Here is a 27,801-nt window from a genome sequence, read left to right as displayed (position 1 = left end):
CAAAAAAACCAAAAAAAACCAAACAGATGAAGCCTGGGAAAAGTTAAATGTTGTTCTATCTAACGTAATTTCTCAGTGCAGTCAGTGAAGTTTGCACAGAGATCAGAGGTATAGACTTTATGCGGTAATAAGACTGTTAGCTGCTCTTGTTTAACCACACTGCACAAATACCCGTAAAAAATGACTGTGTTGAGAGCCCAAGCTTGTTCTGCTCTATATTCCACCTTTCTGCTTTCTCTCCCTCTAACTTTGTGCTTCTCCAACTCCCTTACTGCATATTTGAGCCTTAGTTTTCGCTTTTCAGATTAGCTTCTATACAACCTTTCACCCACCGAAATAATCAGGTAACAAAGGCATGTAATGAGTTGCCACTGAGCTTGAATAAAATAAATAGAAGAGCTTGGATTGAAGATGCTACCACCTTCCCTCCACTGTGTCAAGCTATCTACAAACTTACTGAATTTCACAGTACACACCCTTGTTTCATAACTGAAAAGTTAACAGAGGGCTACCTATTTGGGTTCTGTTTGCTTTAGCAAAACAAAATACTGCAGGATCTAAGTACACTGAGGAGCCTAACTGATAAATCTGAATACACAGAAAGCAGGGTCATATAGGCCTAATTCTGCACATCTCGCTCATATCGGGACTGCCACTGAAGACACCATTATGAACCAGACACTACCTGTCCAAGTAAGAATTTACATACAACACACTTTAATTTCTAGGATTAAGGTTTATTTTTTGTTGGCCACCAGCAAGATCAAGAACTTACCCTAAAAATCCAAAAGCTGAGCAAAGTTCCATGACTTCAGACATCTTTTTTAGTGCTTTGGCCAGTCTATAAATCAGATCCACAAAGAACCATCTTCTTTCCTCAGATTTAAAGCATTTCTGGAAGTCACCGAAATGGAAGCAATCTCATACCCTTATCATCTGACACAGCAATACCCCTAAGCTTGCATCTGATTTTAAAAGTTACCTTTTAGGTTTGTTATGTTTGGATTTGATGGTTAAATAAAGGATAAGGAAGGGAAATTCTTAACTGCTTACCTAATTAATCCTTAGAAAGACAAAAGTTTTGCTGAGCTATCTACACTGGTAAATCCATACCAGGCAAACCTCCCTGATGGAGACAAAACTCTCATCCGCTCGTGGAGTTAAACCACCTTTCCAAACGATACAAGATACACCAGAAAAGCATCTTTTTTTCAGAACTTTCTGGATGGTTTCCAAGAGCTGTTATACAGGGCTCTTTTGTAGCACAACCAAAGCTATGCTAGCACCGGACAGGACCTTTTTCACGCACAGGGGTAGCTATGCAATAAAACTTTGCATTGGGGTCTTAACCTAATGACTGTTGCATTTTGTATCACCGTATTTTTTAAAGCTAGCTTCAAGTTTTCAGCTCATTAATATGTCATTTTTACAATTTATTCCTATCTAACACTCATCCCAGCCTTCGGTGGCTTCCTCGTTTTTCAGCCAAGTCACTTCAGTAGCTGTGGAAGGACCCTGCAAAGCCCATTTTCTAGTCATCACCAGGAGGCTGTGAGACAGACTGCTCCCTGCTTCTTGGCTTTTAATCAGCAGAAGTGAATCTGCTAACTTGCAAGACTTCTAAATCAGTTTTACCCTCTGCACTTCCGAAAGCACTTGTGGTAAAGAGAAAGACTGCCACAGAAAATCCAATGTGGTCTGGAGAGGAAGCCCCCAGAGCAGCACCGCAAACCGACGTCAGCAGTGGTGACGCTGGAGACGAACAATGCATCCGGCGAGCTTTGGCTCTGTAAAGTTTAATTTTCACAAAGAAGTTGAGCTGTGTTCTGTTGATGGTCACTTGCCCTGCCTGTCTACACATAAATGCTGGTCAAAGTTATTTCCAAATGGGCCAGTCTGGTGAAAAACAGGAAGAACCCGGGACATCATGAGAAACCTTACTGTTGGCTGCCCAACCATTTTGAGCACAGCAGCAGCTCTGGCAGTTACAAAGGCCTGACAGAAAACGGCAAGTTATTTTACTAACGAAATATACACGCTCCTTCAAGTTTTTGGCCAATTTCAACTTTTACGTTACTAATATAAAAGCAGTCAAGTTTCTCACAAAGCTATAAATAGTACACTCTGGCTAAGCACAGTCGGTACTTTAAAATTCTTTTAAATGATTATTTTTCTTAGATGTGATCCAATGTAAACTTTAGACAAAGTTCTGAACCAAAGCAAAAAGACTAGTAATTGTTACAAGCTGCATAAAAAAGCCAAACTGTGGCTGTAGTATGCAAATACCTTCCAGAAAGAACAACCACCAGGCAGAATATAGAAAAGAGACTAAAATACAAGAAGTCACGATTTAGCAACTATTTATCATACATGTATAGCTTATGTTCAGACAGCACCATTTCATACATCAGTCCAAGTACTGATGTTAAAATGACCCACTATATCTAGCAATTTTAACAGCAACATTTTTGCTTGTATATAAATCCTTCATTTAACAAACGTCTCAGATTCCAGTTGTGACTTGTAACAAAAAAATAAAACTGGAACTCCTCTCTCATATGGTCTTTAACACACGGAGCACATCCTCGTTTTCTTAAATCACTCAAAGGTCCTGTTGCAGTAGCACCTATACAAATAGCATTATAATCATCGTATGACATAGAAGGCAACCAAATGAGGCACTTAATAGTGAAAACAGAATTAAAGGATTATGATTTTTAGAAAAAAGCACTGGTGACTGCTGAATCTGCAAATTATACAAGCTACCTGGTAGTTTCATAACATTAAATAACGGTAACCCAATTTGAACTTCACTTTCTAAATATATTACTAGAGTTACTTCACAAATAACAAGACTAAAAGCCGAGCTACGGAGCAGGTGGCAAATCTTCTACTCTCGTCCATCCATTTATGTTCAGGAGATCCCAGACTTCTGTGCGGTTATTTCCAATTTAGATAATTAAAAGCAGACAACTGTAGTCCCCGTATGGCTAACACAACCTGCTCATGAAAAATAGCACTCACGCTACTGATCACCTGGTTTATGCAGCTATTCAAAAAAGGTGATATTTCAAGCAAAGCAGTGGTAATAATACCAGACACACTCCTCATTCTTTGACATCCAGGTGAAACGTTTGGTTCATCAAAAAGGCGAAGCACTGAACCCACTGCACATGTAACTGGGAAGGCTCCAGAATCCCGGGGACCGCCAAGCAGTGCCTCACGCAGCAGTTTGGCAGCTGCTAAAGCAGCAGCGTTTGCCCCCAGGCTCGGCCCAGCTCCTAGCTGGCCATGACCGTGGGGTCTCTGCCTCCCGTGAAACAGGACCAGACATCAGGTTGCGAGGGCTCAGAAACACATGCTTGGTCCTCGGGCAGAAGGGATGGAAAGACGCGTGGAAGGGCGCATGCAGGAAGGCAAGATACCTCCAGGCAAGAGGCAGTGTAGCCTTTGGCAAAGGCCCTGGAAACCCACAGGTTCTTGCGCGAGATACCTCCACGCTTGCACCAAGCAGCCTGCTGTCCATGTGAAGCCCACCTCTCGTTAATCAAAGGATAATGACACTAGCAAACAGGAAGCTCCTAAATTCCCAAGGCCTGCCCCCGGGTGCAGGGTGATAAGATGTCCACCTCTATATTTATTAAATCCACTTATTACAGTGAAACAATTTGGAATCCTTACTGCAGCTTGCAAAAACAATAAAAAATCCAAACCCCACATAGACAAAAACCAAACGCATTTTGGTTGAACTCCAAAAATAACGGACCCATCAGCCTCCTGTTCATTTAAGATGGATGCATTCCATTCTTTGCAAGTAATAAAGTGGGACCTCCTACAGACGATCTCTGAAAAAGAATAGTGGCCCTCAACGGCAACTTCAGACAGCATAGAACTTTTTCTCCTTCCCATGAAAGGAACCTGCAGAGGGAGGATGATGAAGGCAATCCAAACTTCACAAAAAGCTTTAGCTATTTAAAAAGCCGAAAGCAAATTTAAAGCCTGTAACTCATTGGTAAATACAATGACACGAGGACTTTTTTGGTATACACGGATGGCCGGAAAAGGATAAAGCAAAGTTCTGGTGCTGTCCAAATTCAGAGGGGGAAAGGCACTGTGAAAATAAAATAGAGAAAATACTTATGGAATTAAGCTAAAAGATGCAAATAAGCTCTTTTTTAAGTATCTAGTAATCTAAGAAATCTCTGTTAGTATCTAAACACCACTCAATCCCGTGACAACTGAACTGGGTTCTAAAAGGAGTAAGAACACCCTGAAGTATGCTGTAGGGATATTCATTAGAAATACTTGGTGAATATTCTTCCTGGGGGATATAATGTCAGGAAAAGACAGATTCAATTATTGTATACTATGCCTTGGCATATTCTGGTATAAGATCTAACTTCCTGAATTAAAGCTTCAAAGTTAATTACATGGACAGCCACTTCACATCCCACCTGTCTCCATTTCCCAGAGAATCACAACAGATACCAAGCAAGGCAAAACCACCCTGCTCAAATGGAAGGTGACCCCCCAGTTTCAACGTTAAGCAAGACCGAGCCATTGCTCTAGAGCATGCCCTGAAAGCTGCAGGCGAACATTCCTGCAACGAGCAGTAGAACAGTCTTCCGAGCAGTGATCCTGCCCAGGGCCCAATACCAATGCAGCAAAATACTGGTATTGGACCTGCACATCTTATAAAGGAACATGGAACCTAAATTATTGCAACAGAAACCTGGTGGAACCTGGAAGAATGGAACCTGAAATCGCCACTTGCAAAACCATGCAGAGGTAAAATGTAACAGATACTAGCCTGTGGGATGGTGAGCCCACCAGCTCAATACAAGACCAGCGGTTTGATACAGAGATCCTCTTACTGCATTGATGGGACATCGGTTCGCTTCACCGAGGGACGGAGGGCAGCAGAGTATGGCCAACTACCAGCAGTGTCACCAACGGCGCTTTCCCGAAGGATGCTCACAGCTGCCGAGTTCCACAAAAGAAGACACGTAACGTATAGGAATAAAACATAAATGCCATCTGCTGAGCTAACTAACGTTGCCTCCAAGAGAGGGACTCGGGGGAGCGGAGCCTCTACGCAGAGGCTTTTGGCCGGAGCACCGGAGCAGGCCTCCTGGGCATCCTCAGGAGAAGGCTGCGCTCTGCTCCAGCCGGCTAAAACTAGGAACCTGCCTGACCGACCCTGAAACCCACAGGGTTTACCCACGCCGCGACCACGGCTCCAGAAGGGGAAAAGCGGGCAACTTCTGGGACACGAGAGCAACCTTCGACTTCCCCAGCCGAGGGCCCGACGGCAGAAGGCGGCACGGCAGCCGGTACTCACCCAGCCCCGGCCGCTGCGGGCGGAGGCCTCAGGTGCTCGGCGGCCGCCGCGGGGCCCGGGGCGGCGGGTCAGGCGGCGGCCGAGCTGTGCTGCGGCGGGGGCGCGGGGAGCGCCGGGCTGCGCCGCGCCTCTTCCCTCAGGCGGCTGCGAGCCGGCGCCGGCAGCGCTCCGCTCCGCTCTTCTCTCCGGCCGGGCCGGGCTAGGCCGCAGCAGCCCCGGGCCCCACCACACCTGCCTGCCGAGGGCCGGGCGGGACCGCTACCGGGAGCGGGACCCCGCCACCGCCGCTCGGCTCGGCTCCGCCCGGCGGAAGGCGTCCGCGGCCCCGCCGCTCCCCGCCTCGGCAGCGCGGAGCCGGGCGGCGCGGGGGGCGGCGCCGGGCCGCGCCCCTCCTCCCCTCCGCCCCTCGGCGCCGGCAGCGCGGAGGGCTGGGCTGGGCCGCGCCGCGCCGCTCGCTGCAGCGCTCGGCTCCGCTCCGCCGTCGAGGAGGGAGAGGCGAGAGAGAGCGAGAGGAGAGGAGAGGGACGGGACCGCCTCGCCCAGCCCCGCCGCCCGCCGCCCGGCCCGCGCCTCGCCGCCCGCCCCGCTCGCCCCTACCGCCGCCCGCGCGAAGATGGCCGGCTGGCAGAGCTACGTGGACAACCTGATGTGCGATGGCTGCTGCCAGGAGGCCGCCATTGTGGGCTACTGCGACGCCAAGTACGTCTGGGCAGCCACAGCCGGCGGCATCTTCCAGAGCATCACGGTGAGGGCGGCGGCGGCGGCGGGGCGGGAGCCGGGGGAAGGCGAGCCCGCCCGCGGCGCCGGCCCAGCCCCGCGGGAGCGAGGCGGCGGCGCCCGGGGGACGGGGGCACCTTGCGGGGCGGCGGGGGAGGGCGGCGGCGGGGGAGTGAGCCCGAGGGGCCGGGCCGGCCGCGCCGCCTTTTTGTCTGCGGCTGCCGGCGGGAGAGGGGCCCCTTCCCGGGGGCGGGGGCCGGGGCTGCGGCCCGATGCGGCGCGGGGCCGCCGGTGCCGCCGCGCGGGGGCTGCGGGAGCCGGCGGGAGAGGAGAGAAGAGGCCGCGCGGGGCGTGCGCGGCGGGGCTTGCGTAGGGCCGCCCGCGCCCGGGCCCGGCGCTGCGGCGAGGCTTACGTGCGCGGCGTAGGAGGCGTTCGTGAATGCCCACCTCGCCGCCGGCTCCATGTTTTTCACCGCCAAGATGGCGCACTGCCATTGATTCCTCCCTCCCCCCCCCCCCCCCGCCCCGGCCCCGGCCCCGGCCCGTCCTTCTCCCCCGCCGGCCCCGCTCCCGCCGCCCGCCCGCCGGTGCGAGGCCTGCGCCGCCGTTACATAAGGGCCGCACCGGGCCGGCGGCGCGCTGCAGCGCGGCCTGCCCCGGCCGACCCGCCGGCCAGCGCCGCGCCGTGCCGCGCCCCGCCCCGGGTGCGGCGGGGCCCGGTGCCGGGGCTGGGGCCGAGCGGGGCCCGCGGCGGCGGCCGGGGCGGGCGGGCCCGCCGTGACGCTGCACTTTGAGGCCGCCGCGGCGCGGCCGGGCCCGCGCCCCCCCCGCCTCCTCCCCGCCCGCCCCCCCGCGCCGCCGCCGCCGCCCGACCCCCGCGGCCGCGCTCGCCGGGCCCTTGCGCTCTCCCTCAGGCGGGGATGAATGGCGGCGCGGCGCGCCCGCCCTCCGCCACACAGTCGAGGCCCGCCACTGCGGCGCGGGCGGGCGCGGTGCCGCGCCGCGCCGCCGCAGAGGGCCGCCGGGAGCTGCCCCGGGCCGTGCGGGGGCCGGCGCAGCTGCTCGACCGGGGCTGGGCTCGTCCCCCGCGGGTGCGGGCGGCACCCGAGCCGGCCCTTGGCGCTGGCAGGCCTCGGGCTTCGCGCAGTTGGCGTCCGAGCCGGCGCCTCCCGGCAGGCGGGCGCAGCCCGTGCCCGGCCGGCCCCGGGGGTGCCGAGGCTCCCTGAGGGAGAGCTGGGGTCCGAGGAGGGCCGCGGGGCCCGGGCTGGGAAGCGGGGCGAGGCTGCGGTCTGGCGGGTTGCGGTGGCGAGAAAGCAGTGCAGTAGAAGCTGTGGCTAACAAAGCCCTGCGTTCTGGAGCAGTTACTGGTGGGAGCAAGGGGACATCTGCTGCCTCCTCCTCTCAGGGCGAGACGGGACGCTTTCTAAATAGGAATGGAACGCGAAAATGCCGCCATGCTAACTCTGGGCTTTTTTCTTTGACAGCCAGTAGAAATAGATATGATTGTAGGAAAAGACCGAGAGGGTTTCTTCACCAATGGTCTGACCCTTGGTGCGAAGAAGTGCTCTGTGATCAGAGATAGCCTGTATGTCGATGGCGACTGCACAATGGACATCAGGACAAAGAGTCAAGGTGGTGAGCCGACGTACAATGTTGCTGTAGGCAGAGCTGGCCGAGGTAAGCGTGATTTTCTTCGCTTTCAGATCACTGAATTATGAATGCGGCCCGAAGCATAGACTCCAGCTATTAAGAAAACCAGGCCCTGGTATTTAACGGTTCGTTTCAGGAAGTGACGTAAGGGGGGGGTGGATGGCAGCAGTCTGCCTGACAAACTGGGTTTCTGCCTAGGAATCGCACTTGTCCCTGTTCCCACCTGTGATCGCAGCTGGGCCGTGGGCTCTGAAGCAGTTAAACAGATCTCTGGCAGGCAGGAAAGAGTAGACAACGCACGGCTTGAAGTAAGCTTACCAAGTATACGACAACTTGGTATCTAAAGCTTACGGTAGGGTTCTATTAATGATTGGTAGTGAAACTGGCTTTTCGTTGTAAACTTCTCGTTGGAAAGCTTATTCTGCAAAGATGTGAATTCCTTGTATGAGCTACTCCTACTTGCCTTTTAACAAGTTCTACACTAACTCTTCTTCACTTCCTATTGAGCTCTCTGAAGTCTCTCTTCAGGCAAAAAAGCCTGTCCAGTTTGGTGTCACAGAGAAAGTTGCTTTATGCTAGTACGCCTACTCCTTGTGCTCCTCATTTAACTTCTAGTAAAACATACTACAGGGAAGGCACTAGGGTTGGATATAGAAAACTTGCCTCAAAATACTGGCTACGAGTAGTATGCCTTGTGTTGAAAAATTATCTGGCCTAGCATTTTTTGGCTGGCCGTAGAGCAAATGGGTGAGCAATGGACTTTCGCTTGTAAGTATAAAACCAAAACTAGAGCAAAATTTGCCTATAGGATAAAGCTGGGTGGCAATGATAGAAGGAAGAATGTTTGCAGTGCTGAAGTGAAACAAGCGCAGTTCTGACTCGGCTGCAGATTGTGAAATGCCAACGAGAACTGTCTGTCTGAAGCTTTTTGTGAGCAAATTGCTATGGAGATGTACAATCACCTGTAGGCAGGCTGACTGCAGTATTTCCAGTTACAGTATTCCTAGCTTGGGAAACAATTGCTGTGCTTGTGGAAGCACAGTGCTTATTGTGTCTGTGTACCTGCTGGTGACATCTGCTGGCAACTCACAAGTGGTGTTTACTGGTGGAGGAGCCTTAGGATGTTCTTGTTTGCAAGACAATTGGGACACTTCACCAAAATCGTTGGATTAGAGAGGGTGTCAGCATTAAAATCTTCCCTGCGTTTTGTCTTGCGCAAAAAGCATGTCTTACAGTTGTGTTGTTGCATGAGAAGTCATAGCCCAAGTTGGACCCCGTGGGTTTTTTTGCTAGTATCAAGGCAGTCACTCTGGTTCTTACACCAGTAGTGACCACTACAGATAAGAATACAAGAATATTACCTCTTCTGCTCTTCAGAGTCACAGTTCTTCTACGTACACTACTACTTTTGTCCCTGACAACACTTTTTTTTTTTCCCCCTTGTTTTTTTTAAGATGCAGCCAGGGTTTCCTTGCTGGGTGATGATGGATGGTGCTGATCATGGAGAGGCACTGTGATGCTTTTTTGAGATAGTTGGTGGCATTTTTCTTAGCAGTGAACTCTTATGACTTGCATAGTTATGTAATATCCCTGAGGATAACTCGTGCCTTCTCCCAGCTCTGTCTACATCTGTATTTTTACAAAACTCCTGTTAAACTAGCTTAATACCCAAATACTAAATCTTGAATTTGAGTGTGTTTATTGCACTGCCTAAAACTTGCATTATTTCCTTGTCTAACACACTCTTTTTAAAACTTTTTTCTTTTCTCTTTCAGTCTTGGTCTTTGTAATGGGCAAAGAAGGGGTCCATGGAGGCGGATTGAATAAGAAGGCATACTCAATGGCAAAATACTTGAGAGACTCTGGGTTCTAGTTGCTAGGCAGACTGTTAAGTATTAGGGGAAGATTGCTATTAAACTTTCCTGGCGGTGAGCTTTAAACCTTACATTCTGGAAACTTTATTAGCAATGCAGGGTGATGGGGTATGAACCTGTGTCTCCTTTGTATCCCTTTGTTGGTGGGGAAAGGTGTTTGGTTTTTTTGGTTTTTTTTTTTTTTTCTTTTTTTCTTTAATTCTGTTCATTTCTGTTTTGTTTCCTTGTGTACTCCAGCATTGGTTATAGTCATGGGAAAGGAAGGTGTCCATGGAGGGACACTCAACAAGAAAGCATATGAACTGGCTTTATACCTGAGGAGGTCTGACGTCTAAGCAGCCTCTCCCCATCCAACTAGCAACTGTCTTCACCACCACCCAGTTGTGTTCAGTGCTACCAGACTGTAGATGGTAGTTTTGTGTTTTTTATTTACCCCATTTCCTAATGTCATAATTCCAGTTACCCTTTGTTCATTTATATGTTAACCACTGTATGTAACCAAGTCCCATATCTGGCACCATTACTGCACCACAAAGATGATATGCATGATACCTTGAAAAATTCTTGGGAGGGGAATATGCCAAGTGTAGGCTTTGCTTTGTCTTAGCAATTAGTGTGATATTGACAACTAAAACAACTTAAATACTAAACAAGGTGCCGATTGTACAATCTAATTTGATCAATGCCTCTTCAGCACTTTGAGCAATGACACAGCTCACTAGTCTTCCTTTCATAGAGCATGGTTGGGAGGAGAAAAGTGCATGCATATCTTTACTTCTGTCCCTCTTTTTTTTTTTTTTTTTTTAAATCCACATTTGTTTGCTTACACCCATTTTTATAGTGCCTGGTTTAACCAATTTGCCACTCAAAAGCTATTAATGTTACATTAGTTTTGTCGTTGCACTTCACTGTAGGCTTAAGTCTTTTATTTTTTCTTCACAATGTCTGAAGCTTGTACTGCTTAACAAGTGCAATCACAAAACTATGAAAGGGTACAGATGCACTTCCTCCCATGACCTTAAAAACCACCATCCTGAACGAATCCCCAGACATTCCATCATTGCAATAGCTCGGGCACTTTTTTTTTTTTTTTTTTTTTTTTTTTTTTTGCCAGCTCCTGTTCTGTAGTTGAATTGTAAAAGGCTGCCATTATGGACATTAGATATCCCAACATAACCATCTGGAGTGTGTCTGGTTTCAGTTTTTCATAGGACCAATTTTAATTTGCAGCTTGGGGGTTGTGGGGGGTTTTTTGTTGTTTTTGTTTTTTAATATGAAACTGCAATGTCATTGTGGAAAACTGCCACCTTCAGCTATACCGGGAGCTCTGACTGACTCCAGTCCTTCTGCCAGATTACTTACTGGTAAAGAGTTTTGCTGCTCTGAAGCCACTGTTTGGATGAAGGTCGGTAGTTTGAAAGCTAAACTGTCAAAATGATGCCATTTCAAATTTAAAATCTTCATTTGGCCTGTCACACCCTTGCTGCAGAAATTATGGAGTGAACTGCCTTGTGCACTAGTCATCTGAAATGTCTGTAACCAAACTCTCAGTTCAGGCACGGTACTAACGTGTATGTCCATTTAAAGAGAACTGCAGAACTCTGTATACAAAAGAATAAATGGGAGATGGTATTGGTTGGAATAACTGACTTGGCTGTCTTGTGATGAATTTTTTAATATGTATTCTGTGCCATACTATTGTTAAAAAAAAAAAAAAAAAACGAACTGTTGCTATTGTGAGATGGATTTTAACTGACTACGAGGGTTTCTTTCGAATGGCACTACTTTAGGGACATTCTAGTATTTGCTTCTATTGTTGGGCCTTGTGGATAATGTACAGATTTAAACAAATTCTTGTTGCTGATTTGTCCATTTCTTTCCCTGCACTTTGTTACATCTGGGATACAGTCTAACTCATCTGATTTAATATGCATTTCAAAAAATGCCATAACTATTAAAAACACCTTGTTTACAGACAGATGAAATAAATTTATTCCAACCAAAAGAAATCAGACTGTTTGTGATTTTTTTTTTTCCCCCTCACAGGAATCCTCGGAGGCCCTTCTTCATTGCATGGCTGGCTACACTAATAGTAGATAGAAGAGCGGTTGTAAGTTCTGTAAGACAGCCGTAGTACAGTAATACAACTGTAGTCAAAGGCCAGGCAGTCTTTGGGGGTAGATCTCCTTAAATTAGGAGATGATTTCTTGGCACTTAACTCCACATTTATCCAACTCCATGGTAAGGGGGTTCTCCTGCCACATGAATGCCTAATAGGCAATCCCTGGAACGGAAGCTAGAGGAGACCTTTGCTGCATGATCTGTTTGTTAGGGTATGGGGTGGCCTAGCCAGAGTCAACCCACTGCAGGGTAAGAACATGCTCTCCTCAAATAGGAAAGGGAGAGATTTAAGGTCTGTTACCCCCAAAAGAATTCCACCTGGCTTCTGGTACTTCTACTACCGAAGTACTCTGAAAACATGGGCCCTGCAAACAAAGGTGATCGTGAACAATGGGAGCTTGGGGGATGGGGAAAGAAAGAGAAGTCCAAGCCACAGGAGGTTAATCTTTAGCTAAGGCTATGCTTTTCTTGGTCCTGACAATGCCAGTTAGGTGCTGCTTAAGCATTAACATTAAAATGCTGCTCTGCTCCGCTCCGGGTCTAACTAAAACCTTTACACACAAAGCGTTTATCTTCTCCTCCGTTTATCTTCTCCTCCGACTACTTGAGTTGCTTAGTGTCTGAACTGTATCCTGCAGCTCTTGGTGCTAAAGTTAGAACAGACTTGAACAAGCCCATAGCACTAAGCAAGTTTACATTTAGGAGTAACTAGTACAGAGAGTGCAAACCTCCCACTTCCCCCATAAAATTATGTTAGTGTGTGAATCTGTGTTTCATTCTGTATCTAAACTTTGTCTAAACCCAATTTAAAATTGCACTCACATTCTGAATGGAGGATTATTTTTTTTCTGGGGTGTGTGTCCGTCCCTGGAGCTTTTCTGTAATAAGGCCATAGCCAGAATTCACTGTAATGGCAGCTCAGGAATAGCCATTAGCAGTATACACCAAGTACTCTTCATCCTATTCCTTATTTATTTTAATGTCATTCCTTTCTGATCAATTCCCCTCTCCTGGGCAGGTGTCTGTATGTGTGTCACCTGTATACTTTTTCTTGGTAAGAATTAGGTGTTGCTCAAATTACTTTTTCAAATGCATTTATTGTTGAATTTCCACAGTAGAATGGTGTCTGTGCACCTCATTTGCTACAGTCTACCTCAGACACCTTTCTTGAATTACCTGGACTCTGAACAAATTTTACATTTAACTCCCATTTCCAGATAACCCTTTGTATTTAAATTGTCTATTTATTTTCCTATGCTAAAGGTTTGAACACTAAATTGTGACCTAGGTGAGAAATTTGCGGTTTTTTCTTTGCAAAAAGTTGTTAGAAGAGATACAGTGAAACACTGTCTCGGACATTAAAAAGTTCCGCGTGAAAAAAAAGCTCTCCAATGGCTCATACGCTTTAGAAGTATTGCATCTTTTCTTACATCAGCAGTTCCTAACCATAAGGAAGCCAAGCACCTGCCCCACCCTGCCCTCTCCGCCCCCCCCCCCCCCCCCCTTTTTTTTTTCTTTTGTAGCATATATGTTCTTATTCAAGGCTTGGGTAGAAGAACAGAACTGACATTAGAACAGAACTTACATGAGTGTTTTAAAAAATAGATGAGGAGAAAGGAGTAGGAAAGAGGTGCAAACTAAGAGCAATACATAGAAGAGGCAGAATTGCTTCAAAGGGTGGGTTTTTAAGGGTAGTTCTCAAGTTGTTCAGCCTCTCCAAACTCGGGAATATCATTCACTATTGACTGAATTGCTTCACTTTCTGAAGGCTCACTTCTATCCCCAATTACTTACACCTCTTAGATTGCATGGCACATGCTGGAAGATGATGAGGGCTGCATTTATGTGCAGAGTATCAGGGCTTTACATGTTCTTAATGCTGACTTCTAGGCCATTCTAATCAGTCCCTTACTTTCTCTGAAATACATTTCTGAAGTTAATTGTCAGTGTGCTTAGTTTCTGCACCATAATAATTCACAGACAGATTTTAATTATACCAGCCATTATTACTTAGCCTTTCAGAGGGTCTTACTTTTATAATGAACATGTTATTTAGAATTGTTAGAATTCAGTAGAAACATTTAACTATCCTGAACTGCTGACAGCATTGCATTTTTAGACATTATCCAATCTTTAATATTCATTATATTATTTTGCATGTAGGTACCCATTATTACCGTTTGATTCAAACCCTGGCCCTGGAACTCTCCCAACATTATGCACTGTCAAGGGGGGGTGAGCAGAGTTGTTTGTTTTTCTATTTAAAACTTCTCCATTCCTTGATTACTGACCTGTCAAGGAAAACACTTGTCAGACCCATCACTTCCTTCCAGTTGCTTTTTACTGGATTATTCCTGCCCCCAAGCCCCCCTCCAACAAATGGAAGCTTAGTTTCCCCTTTGAGGGCAAGTTGTAATTCCTGTCCTCTTTTGGCTTTTCCGCTTTTTTCAAGTAGTTTGTTCTCATTAAGCAATGAAAGGTTTGGTGCAAGCTTGTTTTGTAAGGAGCTATTCATACTGGTCATACAAATAATATTTTGATAACCACCAATGATACCTGAGCTGTTTTATGCAGAGGGATGATATGTGTCGGAGGTCCCATGAAATACTTTTAACTTCAGACACTAGTTACAACTCCTTATTAGAAGAAATTTTTTCAACTAGGCAATCAAGTATGAACTGCTTTAAAGCACGAACATCCTGTTCTCGAAGACAGGCAGAGACTGAAGTTAGATCAACAGACTTCACATAAGCAAAAAACCCCGGGAGTCAGCTGTTCATGGCGTATGGTGAGGAAATGGTGCTACTTCATGTGGATAATGTAGTAGGTCATAGCCCAAAGAAAAAACCGTATTTTATCTTTTCCTGTGGGTTTGGAGAGGCCATACCTTTTGGAGACAGAAGATTGATCCAGCAAGTTTTAATGAAATATGCAAGTTCTACTTAGAAATGCTAAGAGATACTTAACCTTCCAAAGTATTTCTAATAATAAAGTGCTACTCCTGCTTTAATCTTCATTTTCATTCTCACTAGCAACGGCAACTGACAAACTGTATCTGTGGCACAAGGGACATATAGCAAGAGGAGTATCACTACAGTGTTTACTACCAAGGCGTGCTGAAATAAAATTTACATTAATACCATTAGGAAATTTAGAAAATGGAACAGTTTTTTTTTTTAAATGTACAGTGTATTTGCGATGGAAACAGAATACCCTTTGTTCCACACACTTCCTCTGTATAGCATGGAGGATAGCAGGTGAGAAATTGGTAAGAGTGTAATTTTACTTTTTGTCATTGCAGCAAATACTACAGCCAGAGTTACATATGGCATAGATTATAAAATTTACTTCAGTTCATGGTTCTGGATCTCTTCAGGTTTTGGGGTGCCTGAAATACAGTTATGAATAAACACACACACTCACAACATACGAACAGCAGGAGCCTATTTTAAGAAACATCTTTCAGCTTAGTAAATTTTCAGAAATCAGTTTTCACATTTAGACTTAACTAGACATAAGCAAGCTGAAGTGGAATTTTACATGGTGAAAATATAGTAATACATTATTTGTCATTAACGCCATGGATTGCTGGTGGCAGTGGAGATGAAGGTGAATCATTCTTTCATTGTTATCCTTTTACCATGCCTCATTCTGCAAAATAAACTTTCTCTGCTCTTAGCCAGTCCCAGAGAATTAATTTCCATTGCCAGGTTGAGGCAAGGAGGGTGTAGCTGCACTGTGTATTAGGTCAGAAATAACAAAAATGGAAACACCTCACCTGTCATCACCTCAGTCCAGGATTTGGTGCTTTCTGACTTCCAGAACACAGGCTCACAGACTGCAGCTCTAAAGGTGTTGGCAGGTAGGCAGGAAATATTAATAGCACTCTGGTCCTCCTTCCCTCTCCCCCATACAAATTACAGGTACAGACCCAGACTGATTCCAACTTTTCCTCAAACTAAAAGTGAACAAAAATTAAGGTTTTCTATGTAACTTAGTTCTCCTGCATATAGTACTGACGAGTGCAGCACTTTGTACTGTGATACACAGCACAACGTAGGTTAATGTTTACCGAGGGATCTTGACAGTTGCATGTTCTGGATATTTAAAAATACTTTAACCTTAGTAATAAATGTAGAAGAGTACACAATGAATGTAAGTAATGCAAAAGTTCAATAAATTCCTTTTGATACTTAAAGTGGAAAACATGTTTATTAACATTCTTTCAAGCTTTCCTTATTCAAGGCCATATAAAAAAAATCTCTGCATTTTGAGTATACGTATGTTTTTACTTTCTACATAGTTACAGAGGTATTATATAGCATTTTTTTCATGATACACTGGTAAGTACTGAGTTCTGTTAAACAGTTATAAGCACTTGTTTTCAAATCCAGTACTTGAAAAGAACAATTTTTTATATACATAGTTTAGCAGACTAATGCAGCATAAAATGCTCTTTAGTAAGAGGTATACGAGTTGAGGATCAATAGAATACTTACCTAAAATTATTTTTCTATGTGGAACAAAACCTCTGTTTTGATCACACACTCCCCCCCCGCCCCAACTCCCCCATCATCGCTGGAAACCACACTACCTCGTAGTAGCAAGTAGGGATAATTAATGTGTTTATGGTGGATCTTACCTTGTGAATTGCTCAAAACTAAACATGTTCTAAGTTTCCTTATCCTAGGAATTGCTTAGTGGAACTGCTTAAACTCAGATACCGTGGCAAACTCCAAAGGATTATTTGGAATTGCTGCTTTGAGATAAAAGTGGAATTTCTTCTGCTTTGTTCTGATACACCAGCTTATAGAATATTGATCTGTTCTACATTTTTCTTTCAGTAGTGGTGACAGTTTTTAGGAAAACTCTATACACACATGCAAATACATTTTTTGTTGGGCTTGAGGGGTAACACATACCATACATGTAATAAATATTGCTATCAGTATGACCCAGTTGTAGCTACAAAATGGAAAAAAAATTACTTCCAGGTAAATCCCATTTCAGCAAGATACATTTAGAGTCTGTGTGATATTTCTATTGATATAAACTATTAACATTATTCATTAGCATTGTGAAGTCCAGTTAAACTGTTCATTTTGAGAAGACAGAACGTGTGACAATACCTGAATCAAAAATAAATCTATCTGTAATGATTTAACCATAGTACTACTACATGAACTGCTGCTCCTATTGAAGAAACCAAATAGATTACAGATTAAAATATATTCCCTACATAAAGGTTTGTAAAGTATAGCCTTAAGAACTCTTTTGTTCATACACTATTCAGCATTAGTAGTCTCAAACAGTATTTGCCACTCTGTACTCCCTTTCATCATTGGGCTGTAGTTGAACCACTACACTTTCTTCGTTTATTCCATTTTCTGCATCACTGCTATCAATATTGTCATTGTCATCTTCCTCATATTCTGAGGACTCGGTCATGTTCTGATGGGAATGCGATTCTGACAAAGCCCCGAATGACTGAGTACTAACTGAGGCTAACGGTCTAAGCAAAGGAGTATTTTCAGATACTTCATTCTCTTCTTGACTACTGTCTGTTTCAGAGTCAGAGTCCCCCTGAGAAGGGACTACTTTCTGCTTACATACAGGACATGTTTTTTTTGTTTTTGTCAGCCACGGGTCCACACACTTGCAGTGATATGCTGTTAGAAAACAAAATACAAGTATATCATTATCTAAGTGAAAAGTACAAGAAAACCTGCTAAATTGTATTTATGTTTAGTAACACAGGTGAATTTTACAATTTAACTCATACAGAGAATGCTAGTCAGAAGTCTGTTGGCCATGTAGACTGTCCATCCTTATGTACAAAACACCTAAGAGTTAGGATCTTGGATATACGCAATAAATACCTATTTCCTCTATGAATGGATCTGAGAGCAGTCCTGCAATGGGCCACGTTTGACAAAATAAATTTAAAAGCTTCTTGAGGAATTATACCCACCTTGCAGCAGACACGCCCACTACCATTATCCTCATAATGCCTCTAACCTCCAATTTGTATCGAAGCACCTTGTTATTTAATAAAATTACTGCATGATTCTGTGGATTTTAAAGTAGGTCTACAATTGGCACTGCAAATATACTGGCCTTGTTTAAAAAGATGTGTTTGAAAGTGTCTGTCTTATGGTATTAACTTAGCTCTGCTTATTAGCAGAGACTTCTATCTGGCAAAGAGCCAAGTATTTACAAGGGCAAGCATGTTGTGTTTAGTACCTGTTCAAGCACATTAGTAGTATGTTCTTCATGAGAACTGACGGTGGGGTTTTGGGGTTTGTTGTTGTTTTTTTATTTGTCAGCAATCTTTGATATTGGTGATCAAGTTTAGTTAACTTTGCAGTCCCTAGCTGGGACAGATGCTATGGATCTGTTCTTTCTCTTCTGAAAACTCTTTGTTTGTCAGCCTGTTTTGAAATTGTTTTTTATGACTGAGGATCTACAAAGCTCAGTGTCATCTGCTGTGTTCACTGTGGACATGAGACTGTAACATCAGTTGCCTCTTTTCTTACATCTCTTTGTGACGTGGTATTTGCTGTTGCAGTGCCTGGTCAAAGCAGGAATTTAATGAGAAAAAGCTAGGTAAAACTGCACCCAGCTAAAATGTCTGTAATATAGTTAATGGACTGGGAGGTAGACTCTCAAGCTAGGAAGGATGAATCCTATCTTTCCTGATAGATTTTACACAGCTTTTATCAAAAAAATGTTTCAATTTAGAGAGGCTCTTGGGCCTAGGCCTCTTCCAGATTTCTAGGTATAAGCTCTTAAAATGCTTCTTGTACTTGCATGCAGTTAAGAGCAGTCTTGTCTTGTGGATAGGTATGTATGTGACTACTAGATATACCTTTTGCAGTGGGCTGTATTTGAGAAAGACTGTTCAGACAGTGCACAACTTGTCACAGTAAAAATATTCCACTAATTTTTTGCACTGACAACACTGACTTCCAAGTACAGTCAAGGCAGTGGTCTATATAGCTTCAGGCTACAGGACAGACTATATCCCTTCATCTCTCTACGTCACTAATAGCTGAATTACATTTTATGGTTTAATTGTCTTGGAGAAAGCAAAAGCCTTTTTTTGTTTTTTAAAACATAAAAACTAACTCTGGAATGTGTTTCCCTATTAAATACCAAGATTAAGGGGACAGCGTCAGATTTTCTTTCACGTGGACACCCAAAGAAAAATGCAAAGTGGGAACGTTAGCCTTTTTGCTTTTAAAAAGAGAAAAAAGTTTGCTCTTGTCCCAATTTGTATATACACTCCTGCATATTAGCAAAAATAAATTTTTATAAATCAATCAATCAATTTTCACTGTGGGTTTTAGAGAGCTGTTTTAATACAAATACCAAACCTAAAATACGGCTGCTTACCATGAGAACACGGAAGGATTCTGAGCTTGTCTCCATCCTCATATTCATCCAGACAAATGGCACATACATCATATTCATCTCCTGCAGCACATAATTGAGAATCAGTTTAACTTTAAAAGATTTGCAACAGACCTTCTCAAACACACACATACAGGTCCTCTTGGTTAGTTTCACAGGTTGAAGAAACTATTACTCTTCCTTGTCCATGCAAGGGGCAGGTTCTCTGAAGCTATATAGTTGACTGCTATGTTTCTCTCATTAGGACTATAGCTTATTCACTTTCCCTTCAGGTTAATAAAAATGTTTTAAACTGTGTGAAGTGCTGTCTCTGTAATATTCTATCGTTCTTATTCAAAGTAAGATAAAAGGATTTAAAATACAGGATTCACTTTATTATATAGGTATTAATAAGTTATTGAGAAAACTTAGGCAGAAAAATAGCAACAAAGACAACTGGGTAAAAAAGCAGATTAACAATCAAGAATGATAGTCTAGTCACAGGAGGAAGTTTATGTTATTTTGTAATTCAAACCTCACAAATAAGATATACATTACTGACAGTATTGACATTATGTACACTGTTGTGATACATTATATGACCAAAATATAAACACTTTTTAGAAGTCAATGTATTCCTCTTTCACACGGTCCTTTCATCAATCCAAATGGTTCTTTCCAATTTCCTGGAAGATGCTGGCCCTCTAAAGTTTGCAGTTACACCAGCAGCTTATGTCCTTCCTGTGGTTTAACCCCAGCTGGCAGCTCAGCCCCACACAGCCGCTCACTCACTCCCCTCCAGTGGGATGGGGGAGAGAATCGGAAGGGTAAAAGTAAGAAAACTTGTGGGTTGAGATAAAGCCGGTTTAATACGTAAAGCAAAAGCCTCACACGCAAGCAAAGCAAAACAAGGCATTCATCCACCACTTCCCATGGGCAGGCAGGTGTTCAGCCACCCCCAGGAAAGCAGGGCTCCATCACATGTAACAGTGACTTGGCAAGACAAACACCATCGCTCTGAACGTCCCCCCTTGCTCCTTCTTCCCCCAGCTTTTATTGCTGGGCACAACATGGTGTGGGATGCCCCTCAGGTCAGTTGGGGCAGCTGTCCTGGCTGACCCCCCTCCCAGCTCCTTGTGCAGCCCCAGCTGCTGGCTGGCAGGGCAGGGTGAGCAGCACAACAGCCCTTGGTGCTGTGCGAGCACCGCTCAGCTGTAACTAACACATCCCTGTGTTACCAACACTGTTTCCAGCACAAACCCCAAAGGTAGCCCCATACCAGCTACTATGAAGAAAATTAACTCTATCCCAACCAAAACCGGTACAGTCCTTTTCACAGATGAAGTTACTGCAAAGTTGTAAAATACCACAATTTTCAGTGTTGACTTTCTCCTCCTAACCTATGTGTCACTGAATATTTATATACAATATTTAGATAGACTTCTTGTCCTGTCACACCACTGGAAAGAGCCTGGCTCCATTTTTTGCGCCCTGCCTTAGCTATTTATACACATTGGAGAGATCCCCCTGAACTTTCTCTTCCCCGTGCTGAACAGTCCCAGCTCTCTCAGCCTCTCCTCACAGGAGATATGCTCCAGTCCACTAATCTTCATGGTCTCTCACTGGACTCTCTCCAGTAGCTCCATGTCTCTGTGGCCAGTTCTGGGCTTCCCAGTACAGGAGAGCGCTGACATTATTCTTATTCCATCTTTTGTTTCCTTAGCTTCAGAAACTTAAGTCCATCAGCCTTACCAACATCTGGTACACCTGCTGGAGCTAGAAAGCTCCAGGAAATTCAGCAGAACTTATTCCACAAACGTGTACATTCACAATGTGCATGCATGTGTGTTTCTCAAGATAGCTGAAGGCACTTGCTCTTTAGCCTCGTTTTTCAAAGGTGGCATGATATCCTGAATAACAACAATTCTTGCAGATCTCTTCGTTTCATACACATACATAATGCTTTTCATGGTTATACAGCAGGTATTTTTGTTGGCAAAGGAGTGGAGAAACTGGTGAAGAGAACAGCCTAGAGATGTTGGCAAAACACGAAACAGTAGAAAGCAGAACAAAGCAGTGAGAGAACAAATACAAATCCATGGTATGTTTCTTAAATTTAAACCACCTCCCTCAACGCATATGCATTCAAAGACATCTCTCCCTCTGGGTGAGGACAGAAAGTCTTGAACCTTTTGTTGCCTTCCTTGCCCGTCTGAATCTAGGATTCTCCTCTGTGAAGCATATACAAGCTCAACAGAAGGGGGGGAGAGAAGCGCCCTTGCCAGAGTCGCCCACAACATAAGTTAGGTCACATAATCTATGATAAGCTATGTAAATAAAGAGAAAACAGGATCAAATATAGCATGGCCCTAGTAAAGGTAGACAATGCCTTTGCAAACTGATTTCTAGAAATATGACATCTTATCTATGTGGGCTTTGGTATAATATTCAGTGAAGTTCTTTGTGTGAAAATGATTGCTCCTTGTCAGTAGATTAGCAAGGATTAGTAGATGGACCTGAATAAAGGGAAGTTGCTACTGGTGGTGTTGGAAGAAGTTCATTAGGCTGAAGGAGAGTTAAAGGTTATTGTCTTTTTACAACATTGCTTTGGAACAATGTTGATACAAAAACAAGGAGTGTATCCATTATACATATAGGAGACGATTAAGTAGGCATCATCAGGAAGGTAACTGGGATAGCACAGAAAAATCTGTGAATCTGGAATAATGGTATATGAATGAAATTCAATACTATAGCATGCAAGTGCATCCATTTAGGGATTATGTCCTTGCGGATTTTTAGCTGAGATTTCATCAGTTATAAAAAAATTGAGAAGAAACAGAGTATACTGACCACTACAGTGTTCCTAATGTGATACAACTGGGAAAAATAAAAACGCAACAGTAGGAAGCATCAAGAGTAGTCTTCCCAGAAGCAGTAAGTACTGTTCAGTAGTCTGTAACGTGGCCACCCGTATGCTCAAAAGATTCATTCAAACAGAAACAAAGAAAGTATATTATGAGCACATAACAGAGAAACTATCATGCAAGAAAAAATAAAAAAAAATAGCCTGATAATTTTAATCTAACAATCTGAAGGCTGAAAGGAGATTCAGCTTTCTCTGTAAACACCACAAAGGAGCAACACCATGGACAGAGAGAAGCAGGGCAGGGTGGCAGGGCAGAGAAAAAAGAGCTATCATCTGACCAGGAATCATTAGATTGCTAGTGAAAAGAAAGCTTGACCACTGGAGCAGTGATATTCTGAACTAGCCTTTCAGGACCATCAGAAGGTCATCATGGTAAAGGGCCAAACCTACCCCTTTCCCCCAACCTAGTTTTAGGTCAAGGCTTTAGATACATGACACAGGAAATCCCTAAGAGAACAGCATCTGGAAGGAGATGGAAACAGACATCTTAATCCTAGAAGACATTGGAGGGAACTGAACCTAGATCCCCCAATTCCTGTCTAAGACTGTCAATTACTAGGCTCTATTATTAAAGGTGAGTAGTGCAAAGTGCATCTTTAGAAAAAAAAAAAAAAAGTAGCTCCATTTCATTTTGTAAGAAGCTGTATTTCATTATATGCCTTGTGAATACTTACCTGGTCAAGCCCTGAGAGGTACTTAAGCAGTGAAATGGTCCCTGTCACTGCTTGGATCCCTTGCTTTGACATGAGCTGGGTTGAGTATTTGCTCAGCTCTGTCAAGGCTGGAAAAGTTCTGGCCATGTGCACAAAGCCACTGTATCTGCAAAAGTTAGTGAACTCTTCTTTCATACACCTCTTGCAACTTAGACACGTACAATGCTGCTACTCACTATTTCCAGATGGTACCTCTCCTATTATGCCATTAGCACTTTATTTAGACAACTGAAACTTACTGTCTTAACACTGTCCAGTACTGCAAAATCTCTTCACAAGCAGCTGCTTGCTAGGGCTGCACACTCTCCTGACCACGCAGCATTCCTTAGATGCCCAAACTACAGTGTACCAGAAAAAAAAAAAATAGTCTGGCCCAGCCTACCTCTCCCCCTATTAAGTCCTCCCCATCACACAGCTAGAAGCACATGTGCCAGCAGACTAAACTGCAAGCTTTCCTATCACTTGACTAACACATGTTTGGTTGAGGGACTGGGTAGTTACAGGGTCAACTGATCCAATGCGTATTTGTACATCCTATCATAAGAGCAGTCATGTGCTCAACATGTGGTGCTAGAGTGCCTGCATCCTGGTTATACACTTTGTGATAAGGAAAGGCACCAATGATTGTGCCTCAGGAAAAAAAGATTATATGGCCCACCTTGCCCAAAGGATGGACACCCCAGATAGAGCCTGCAATATCCTGGGGGTGGTCCCAAAGAACTATGTCACTCTCTCTGCATATTTTGGCTAAGTATTTGTAATAGCACTCCTAACCCACTAGGTCTGCCTGTTCCCAACCTGTACTGCCTTCACAGCTGCTTCTTAATTTTCCCGTGCTCAGCAGTTTACATTTTCACCATATTCAGGGCTAGGTAAGATCCTGGGTTTTACCATACAGCAGAGGAGCTAGGGAAGTAAGGAGATGTAGATCCCCATCAGAAAGAATATGTGCAGAGAAGGTTCACTTGTATATCAAAATACAAGTGGGAAAAAAGCATACAGCAAGGCAGAGACCCCTGTAAGAGAAATGAAGCCCCTGTAATCTTGTCACCTTAAGGTAAAAGAAAGAAGGGTTGAGACAGGATATCTTGTTCCCAGTGCTCCTCAAGGCAGCTTTCCCCATCTCCTTCCAACCTCTTCCAGTTCCTTCCAAATTCCACCTAACCTGAGCCCCATCCATTCCACAAGTGTTAGCTCATCAGCCATCCTCACAACTCAATTCTCTACTCCTGTTCCCCGCAGTGTCAACTTAACCCTCTCCCAGTAAACTTCTACCAAGTCTTTTCTGAACTGCCTGCTGCACTAAAACTTCCTTGCTGCACATCACTGAGATTTGACATTGGAGATGTCAGATTTAAGTGCATAAGACTGACGAGTGCTAAAGCTAGAGTTAACAGCCACAACAAGAATCTCTCACTTACTTAGTTCACCTTTCAACACACACATATCACACACAGTAACTTGTGACACAACACTTTTTAGCACAAATTTAGTTTGGTTTTTTTTTTTTTTCCATAGCAATTCCCATGTTACTTCACAAAGCACTGTCCAGATTACATACATGAGACTGAGATCAACGGGGGACGAATCAGAGGCACAGTTCACACTCAAGCTTGTTCAAAAGAGTTGATATAATACACAAGTTGTCAAAGTGTTTTGGGGCAAAGGTGGAAATAATGGGGCAGATTTCAATAATGTGTAGCTATAGCAGGCCCATGTTTGGGTCATGAGCTTATCCTACGTTATCAAGAAGCTTGCAAATGAAGGAAGCAGGCAGATTTTGCATTACTCAGGGATGTCGTTTCAACACAAAAGCTCAAGCAGTAGCAGAACTCTCCCTTTACTGTAATGAAACTACATGGCAGGAGAGAATTTCTGGAAACTCAGCTCAAAATTTCTTTTGATACCATGCTGCTAAACCTAATGGTTTTCTACAGATGGCAAAAGTAGCTACATTGGGTATTTAGAGTCAGTTTTCAAAGAAAAACTTAGTTTTCATATGCAACTCAGCATGGTTGTTCTATATCTGTTTAGCACATGTAAGGAGACTAAGTACATCACAGTAGGAAAATTAAGAGCTGTGCACCAGCAACAGAAGAGCTGAGCTTTCCAGGGAAGCTGCAGAAAGCTAACAGAAATAACACTGGTGACTCATCAGTGAGGTAGAGGCACAAAAGATTAATCGCTATCATCAGCTCAGATTTCGAGTATTACATGAAAGTCAGTTTTCAGGGAAAGAGAATCAGCAAAACGAGGTTGTTCAGTGACAGAAAAGAGGCAAAGATGTACTATTTTTTTGTTTATATGTTCAGAATAAGATCATTAATAAATAAAGCACAAATGTTAAAAATTCAATACAAAGTTCTAAAAAGGAACTTGACCAGGATTTTTCATGAACTGTGTAACAATATACTTTGCTGAGAAAAAAAAACTTTCTTTGTAGATGTTAAAAAAAAATCTTAAGCATTTTTAATTCCAAAACGCAGAAACCTGCCAGTCAAATAAATGCAGTGTAACAGCTTCTCCCTTTTAGTCTGTAAACAATCTTTAACTTGCATGATTAGTCTTGATCATGTTTAAATACTTTCTCAGTAAAAAAAAAAATCATAAAAAACAAACTGAAGAATTACAGTAGTAGCCTAATAGCATTCCTACATTCATATAGAAATAACTGTAACTTCAGCTTTTAAATAAGGACACGGCTTATATTCCACATTACCAGAAAAGAAGGCAAGTGCTCCTCTGCCTTGATTCAGGATTTTTGCAAGCATTCTTTTTTAGATGTTAATAAAAGTTAGCTAAATACTGAGCCAGCTCATTAACAATAGGGCTGTTTAATTTATCTGAATTTGTGTTTATCTGCATTATTGGCAGGTACCTTTTGCATCATTCCCATGTCAAAATATCATTGACTATGATGTAAAAAATCAAAATCATACATGATTGATTTTTGTAGTGCAGGGAATTATTTTACTATAGAATCCCGTATTGTTGTGCACACAATTCTCTGAAGTCTACAGCAACTAACATTCTGTAGACTTAAAAATTTTCAGTATAAAGCATGTTCATGGAAATAGTTCTATTCTGGGCTTTTCTAAAGGTGCTGTCAATTTTTTTAAAAATACATACAACACCTGGTGTTGTTTATCTAGAGTCTCTCTTCTACAGGATGGAAAATATGGAACAGGATCTTACACAGGATCATGACTGTCATGTGTTGCTGTTCTGCTAAAATGATTTTTTTTTTCTTAAGGACTTCAATATTTCAGAAGTACTACACAAAAAATTGAAATTTGACATCTATTAGAGATGAAAACAGAAGGAACATACAGCATGTGAAGGGCTATCCATTGTGGTACTAAGTATATATTTGGAAGGTGGTAAGGGAAGCCTACTTGCATACAATTCTTTTCTTGCCTCATTCATAAGGCTTGCTTTTGTATTCCCTGTGCAACCTAAACTCCCCAAATAAGGAAAGGAATGCAAAATGAGCCCTGTCATTTTTCCAAAATATTGGTTACACTTATTTCTCATATTTTATGGTAACCATGACAGAATTTCTACTGAATCTATCTTTTGCCTGTGCCTAACACTTCCACTTTAAAATAAAAAAACCAGAGCAAGAACTTCTAAACTTCCTCCCTTCCAAAGGTATAAAACCAACAAAATATTTTAAATAGTACTCAATTATACAGCAGATACGAAACCAAGGCACATAAGATATCCTTAGGTGAGTTCTTCATGTTATTAAAAGGATTTCTCTATTTGTGGATGTAAGATAGATGCTAAAAACTATTCACACCTGTGTAATAATGGACTGACCTCTAATGCAGTAAGGTCTTGTGTTACCTACTACCTGACTTCTGCATTATTATAGATCACACAAAATAAACCAGCCAGCCAACAGTATGGGTACAATTAACAAAGACACAGCAAATTGTTTAAATTACAGGTTTGCTAAAGCTAGTGGTTTGACAGGGAAAAAAGAAGGGAGGCAAGACTGCAGAGAAAGTGAAGGAGCACACAATGTGCTTCACTATCAGCAAAGGTAAACTACAGGGATTAGTGCATATGCATGAATTACATTGCTTTCATTACAAATTTTTTTTAAAACCAGAAAGGCAATAAAAGGAAGATTAATGAAAAAAAAGTATCATAATGTTGCAATGCTCTATCAATACTAAGTACTCAATTTCCACAAGAGCATTGCAAAGTAAATATTCTCAATCCTACTTTATAGGGATGGAAAAGAAAGCAGACAGAGATTATTATTTTTTATCTTGGCATGCAGTAAATCAGAGTAGAAGTTGCAACTCAGGATCTCCTAGTTCATAGGTCTATTCTCCAAGTAACAGAAGTCCATGATAAAAACCAAATTCTCATGTTTCCCAAAAGATAAATTCCAAGGGCTTCTGTGGTAGCACAGAAAGTCTGTGAAATGTGATTCATGTTATTTTTCTTAATATATATTATTCAACATAAAGGCAAAGCTGATGACCACCATTGGAAAATAACATTGCTGTAATTTGGCATTTCAGAAAATAAGCACAGTGGACATGAGGACCACTTATAAACACAGTTTTCCTGATAGTTACTATACAACAACAAAAGAAGATAAAGGAAAAGCAGGAGAAAGAAAAAAGCCTCATGGGCAGGCAGGAAAAGTCAGAGATATTACATGGAGTTCACCACTGCCAGACCTGCATCGCCAAAGTACGAGTTTTCGTCTAATGTAACACAGTGAAGTATTTCAGCTATAGCTTTCCTAAAAAAATCACTTCCTCTTTTGCCATGACATTCCCTCTCTCCATTGTTTCTATTAGTCAAACCACGTTTATGGATCATTTATAATCAGCACATTATTATGTTCAACACAAATGAATGTCAACCATTAGTCAGTACTGTCAAGGGCATCATATCTCAGAAAAAACCCACCTTCAAATAATACAGCTATCTTTTTTTCCCCACTAGTCATTCAACATGTGTAAGAAAGTCCTGAAAAATGATAGCACACTGTTCTTGACTAGGCTGATCTCACTAAGGCACCCCCTGGCAAATGAAGAA

General features: G+C 43.2%; 2 protein-coding genes and 1 long non-coding RNA gene across 6 annotated transcripts in view; 1 reads left to right on the top strand and 2 right to left on the bottom strand.

Annotated features, from left to right (window-relative positions):
- Window positions 1-5,626, bottom strand: part of LOC115347301 — a 31,878-nt gene extending 26,252 nt beyond the window's left edge. For both annotated transcript variants that reach the window (XR_003925447.1, XR_003925446.1), the window contains exon 1: window positions 5,342-5,626. This is a non-coding gene — a long non-coding RNA (uncharacterized LOC115347301). The remainder of the gene's footprint in view (window positions 1-5,341) is intronic.
- Window positions 5,627-5,736: 110 nt separating this feature from the next.
- On the top strand, window positions 5,737-11,586 carry PFN2 (profilin 2). 2 transcript variants are annotated; one of them, XM_030028521.2, is made up of 3 exons: window positions 5,737-6,086; window positions 7,543-7,735; window positions 9,484-11,586. In XM_030028521.2, the coding sequence occupies exons 1-3, from the start codon at window positions 5,955-5,957 to the stop codon at window positions 9,579-9,581; spliced, it is 423 nt and encodes a 140-aa protein (XP_029884381.1). In that variant the 5' UTR covers window positions 5,737-5,954; the 3' UTR covers window positions 9,582-11,586. The 2 variants fall into 2 exon arrangements, with proteins under 2 accessions (XP_029884381.1, XP_029884380.1); XM_030028520.2 differs by having other exon boundaries at window positions 5,837-6,086; window positions 9,820-11,586.
- Window positions 11,587-15,896: 4,310 nt separating this feature from the next.
- Window positions 15,897-27,801, bottom strand: part of RNF13 (ring finger protein 13) — a 46,928-nt gene continuing 35,023 nt past the window's right edge. For both annotated transcript variants that reach the window (XM_030028517.2, XM_041126934.1), the window contains exons 9-10: window positions 19,099-19,179; window positions 15,897-17,372 (exon numbers count right to left, since the gene is read on the bottom strand). In XM_030028517.2, coding sequence (XP_029884377.1) covers window positions 17,008-17,372; window positions 19,099-19,179 — 446 coding nt within the window. In that variant the 3' untranslated portion in view covers window positions 15,897-17,007. The remainder of the gene's footprint in view (window positions 17,373-19,098; window positions 19,180-27,801) is intronic.

This window comes from Aquila chrysaetos, chromosome 10 (genome assembly GCF_900496995.4).
Source record: "Aquila chrysaetos chrysaetos chromosome 10, bAquChr1.4, whole genome shotgun sequence".
In the NCBI taxonomy this organism is placed as follows: domain Eukaryota; kingdom Metazoa; phylum Chordata; class Aves; order Accipitriformes; family Accipitridae; genus Aquila; species Aquila chrysaetos.
Note: the sequence above shows the minus strand (reverse complement) of the source record. Positions and strands in the feature narration are given on the sequence as shown.

Excerpts from the sequence above, each read along its gene's own strand:
- PFN2 (XM_030028521.2), top strand. The coding sequence starts at position 5,955 with ATGGCCGGCTGGCAGAGCTACGTGGACAACCTGATGTGCGATGGCTGC. Across the intron at positions 6,087-7,542 it reads GCATCTTCCAGAGCATCACG|CCAGTAGAAATAGATATGAT; the intron begins GTGAGGGCGGCG and ends TTTCTTTGACAG. Across the intron at positions 7,736-9,483 it reads TGTAGGCAGAGCTGGCCGAG|TCTTGGTCTTTGTAATGGGC; the intron begins GTAAGCGTGATT and ends TTTCTCTTTCAG.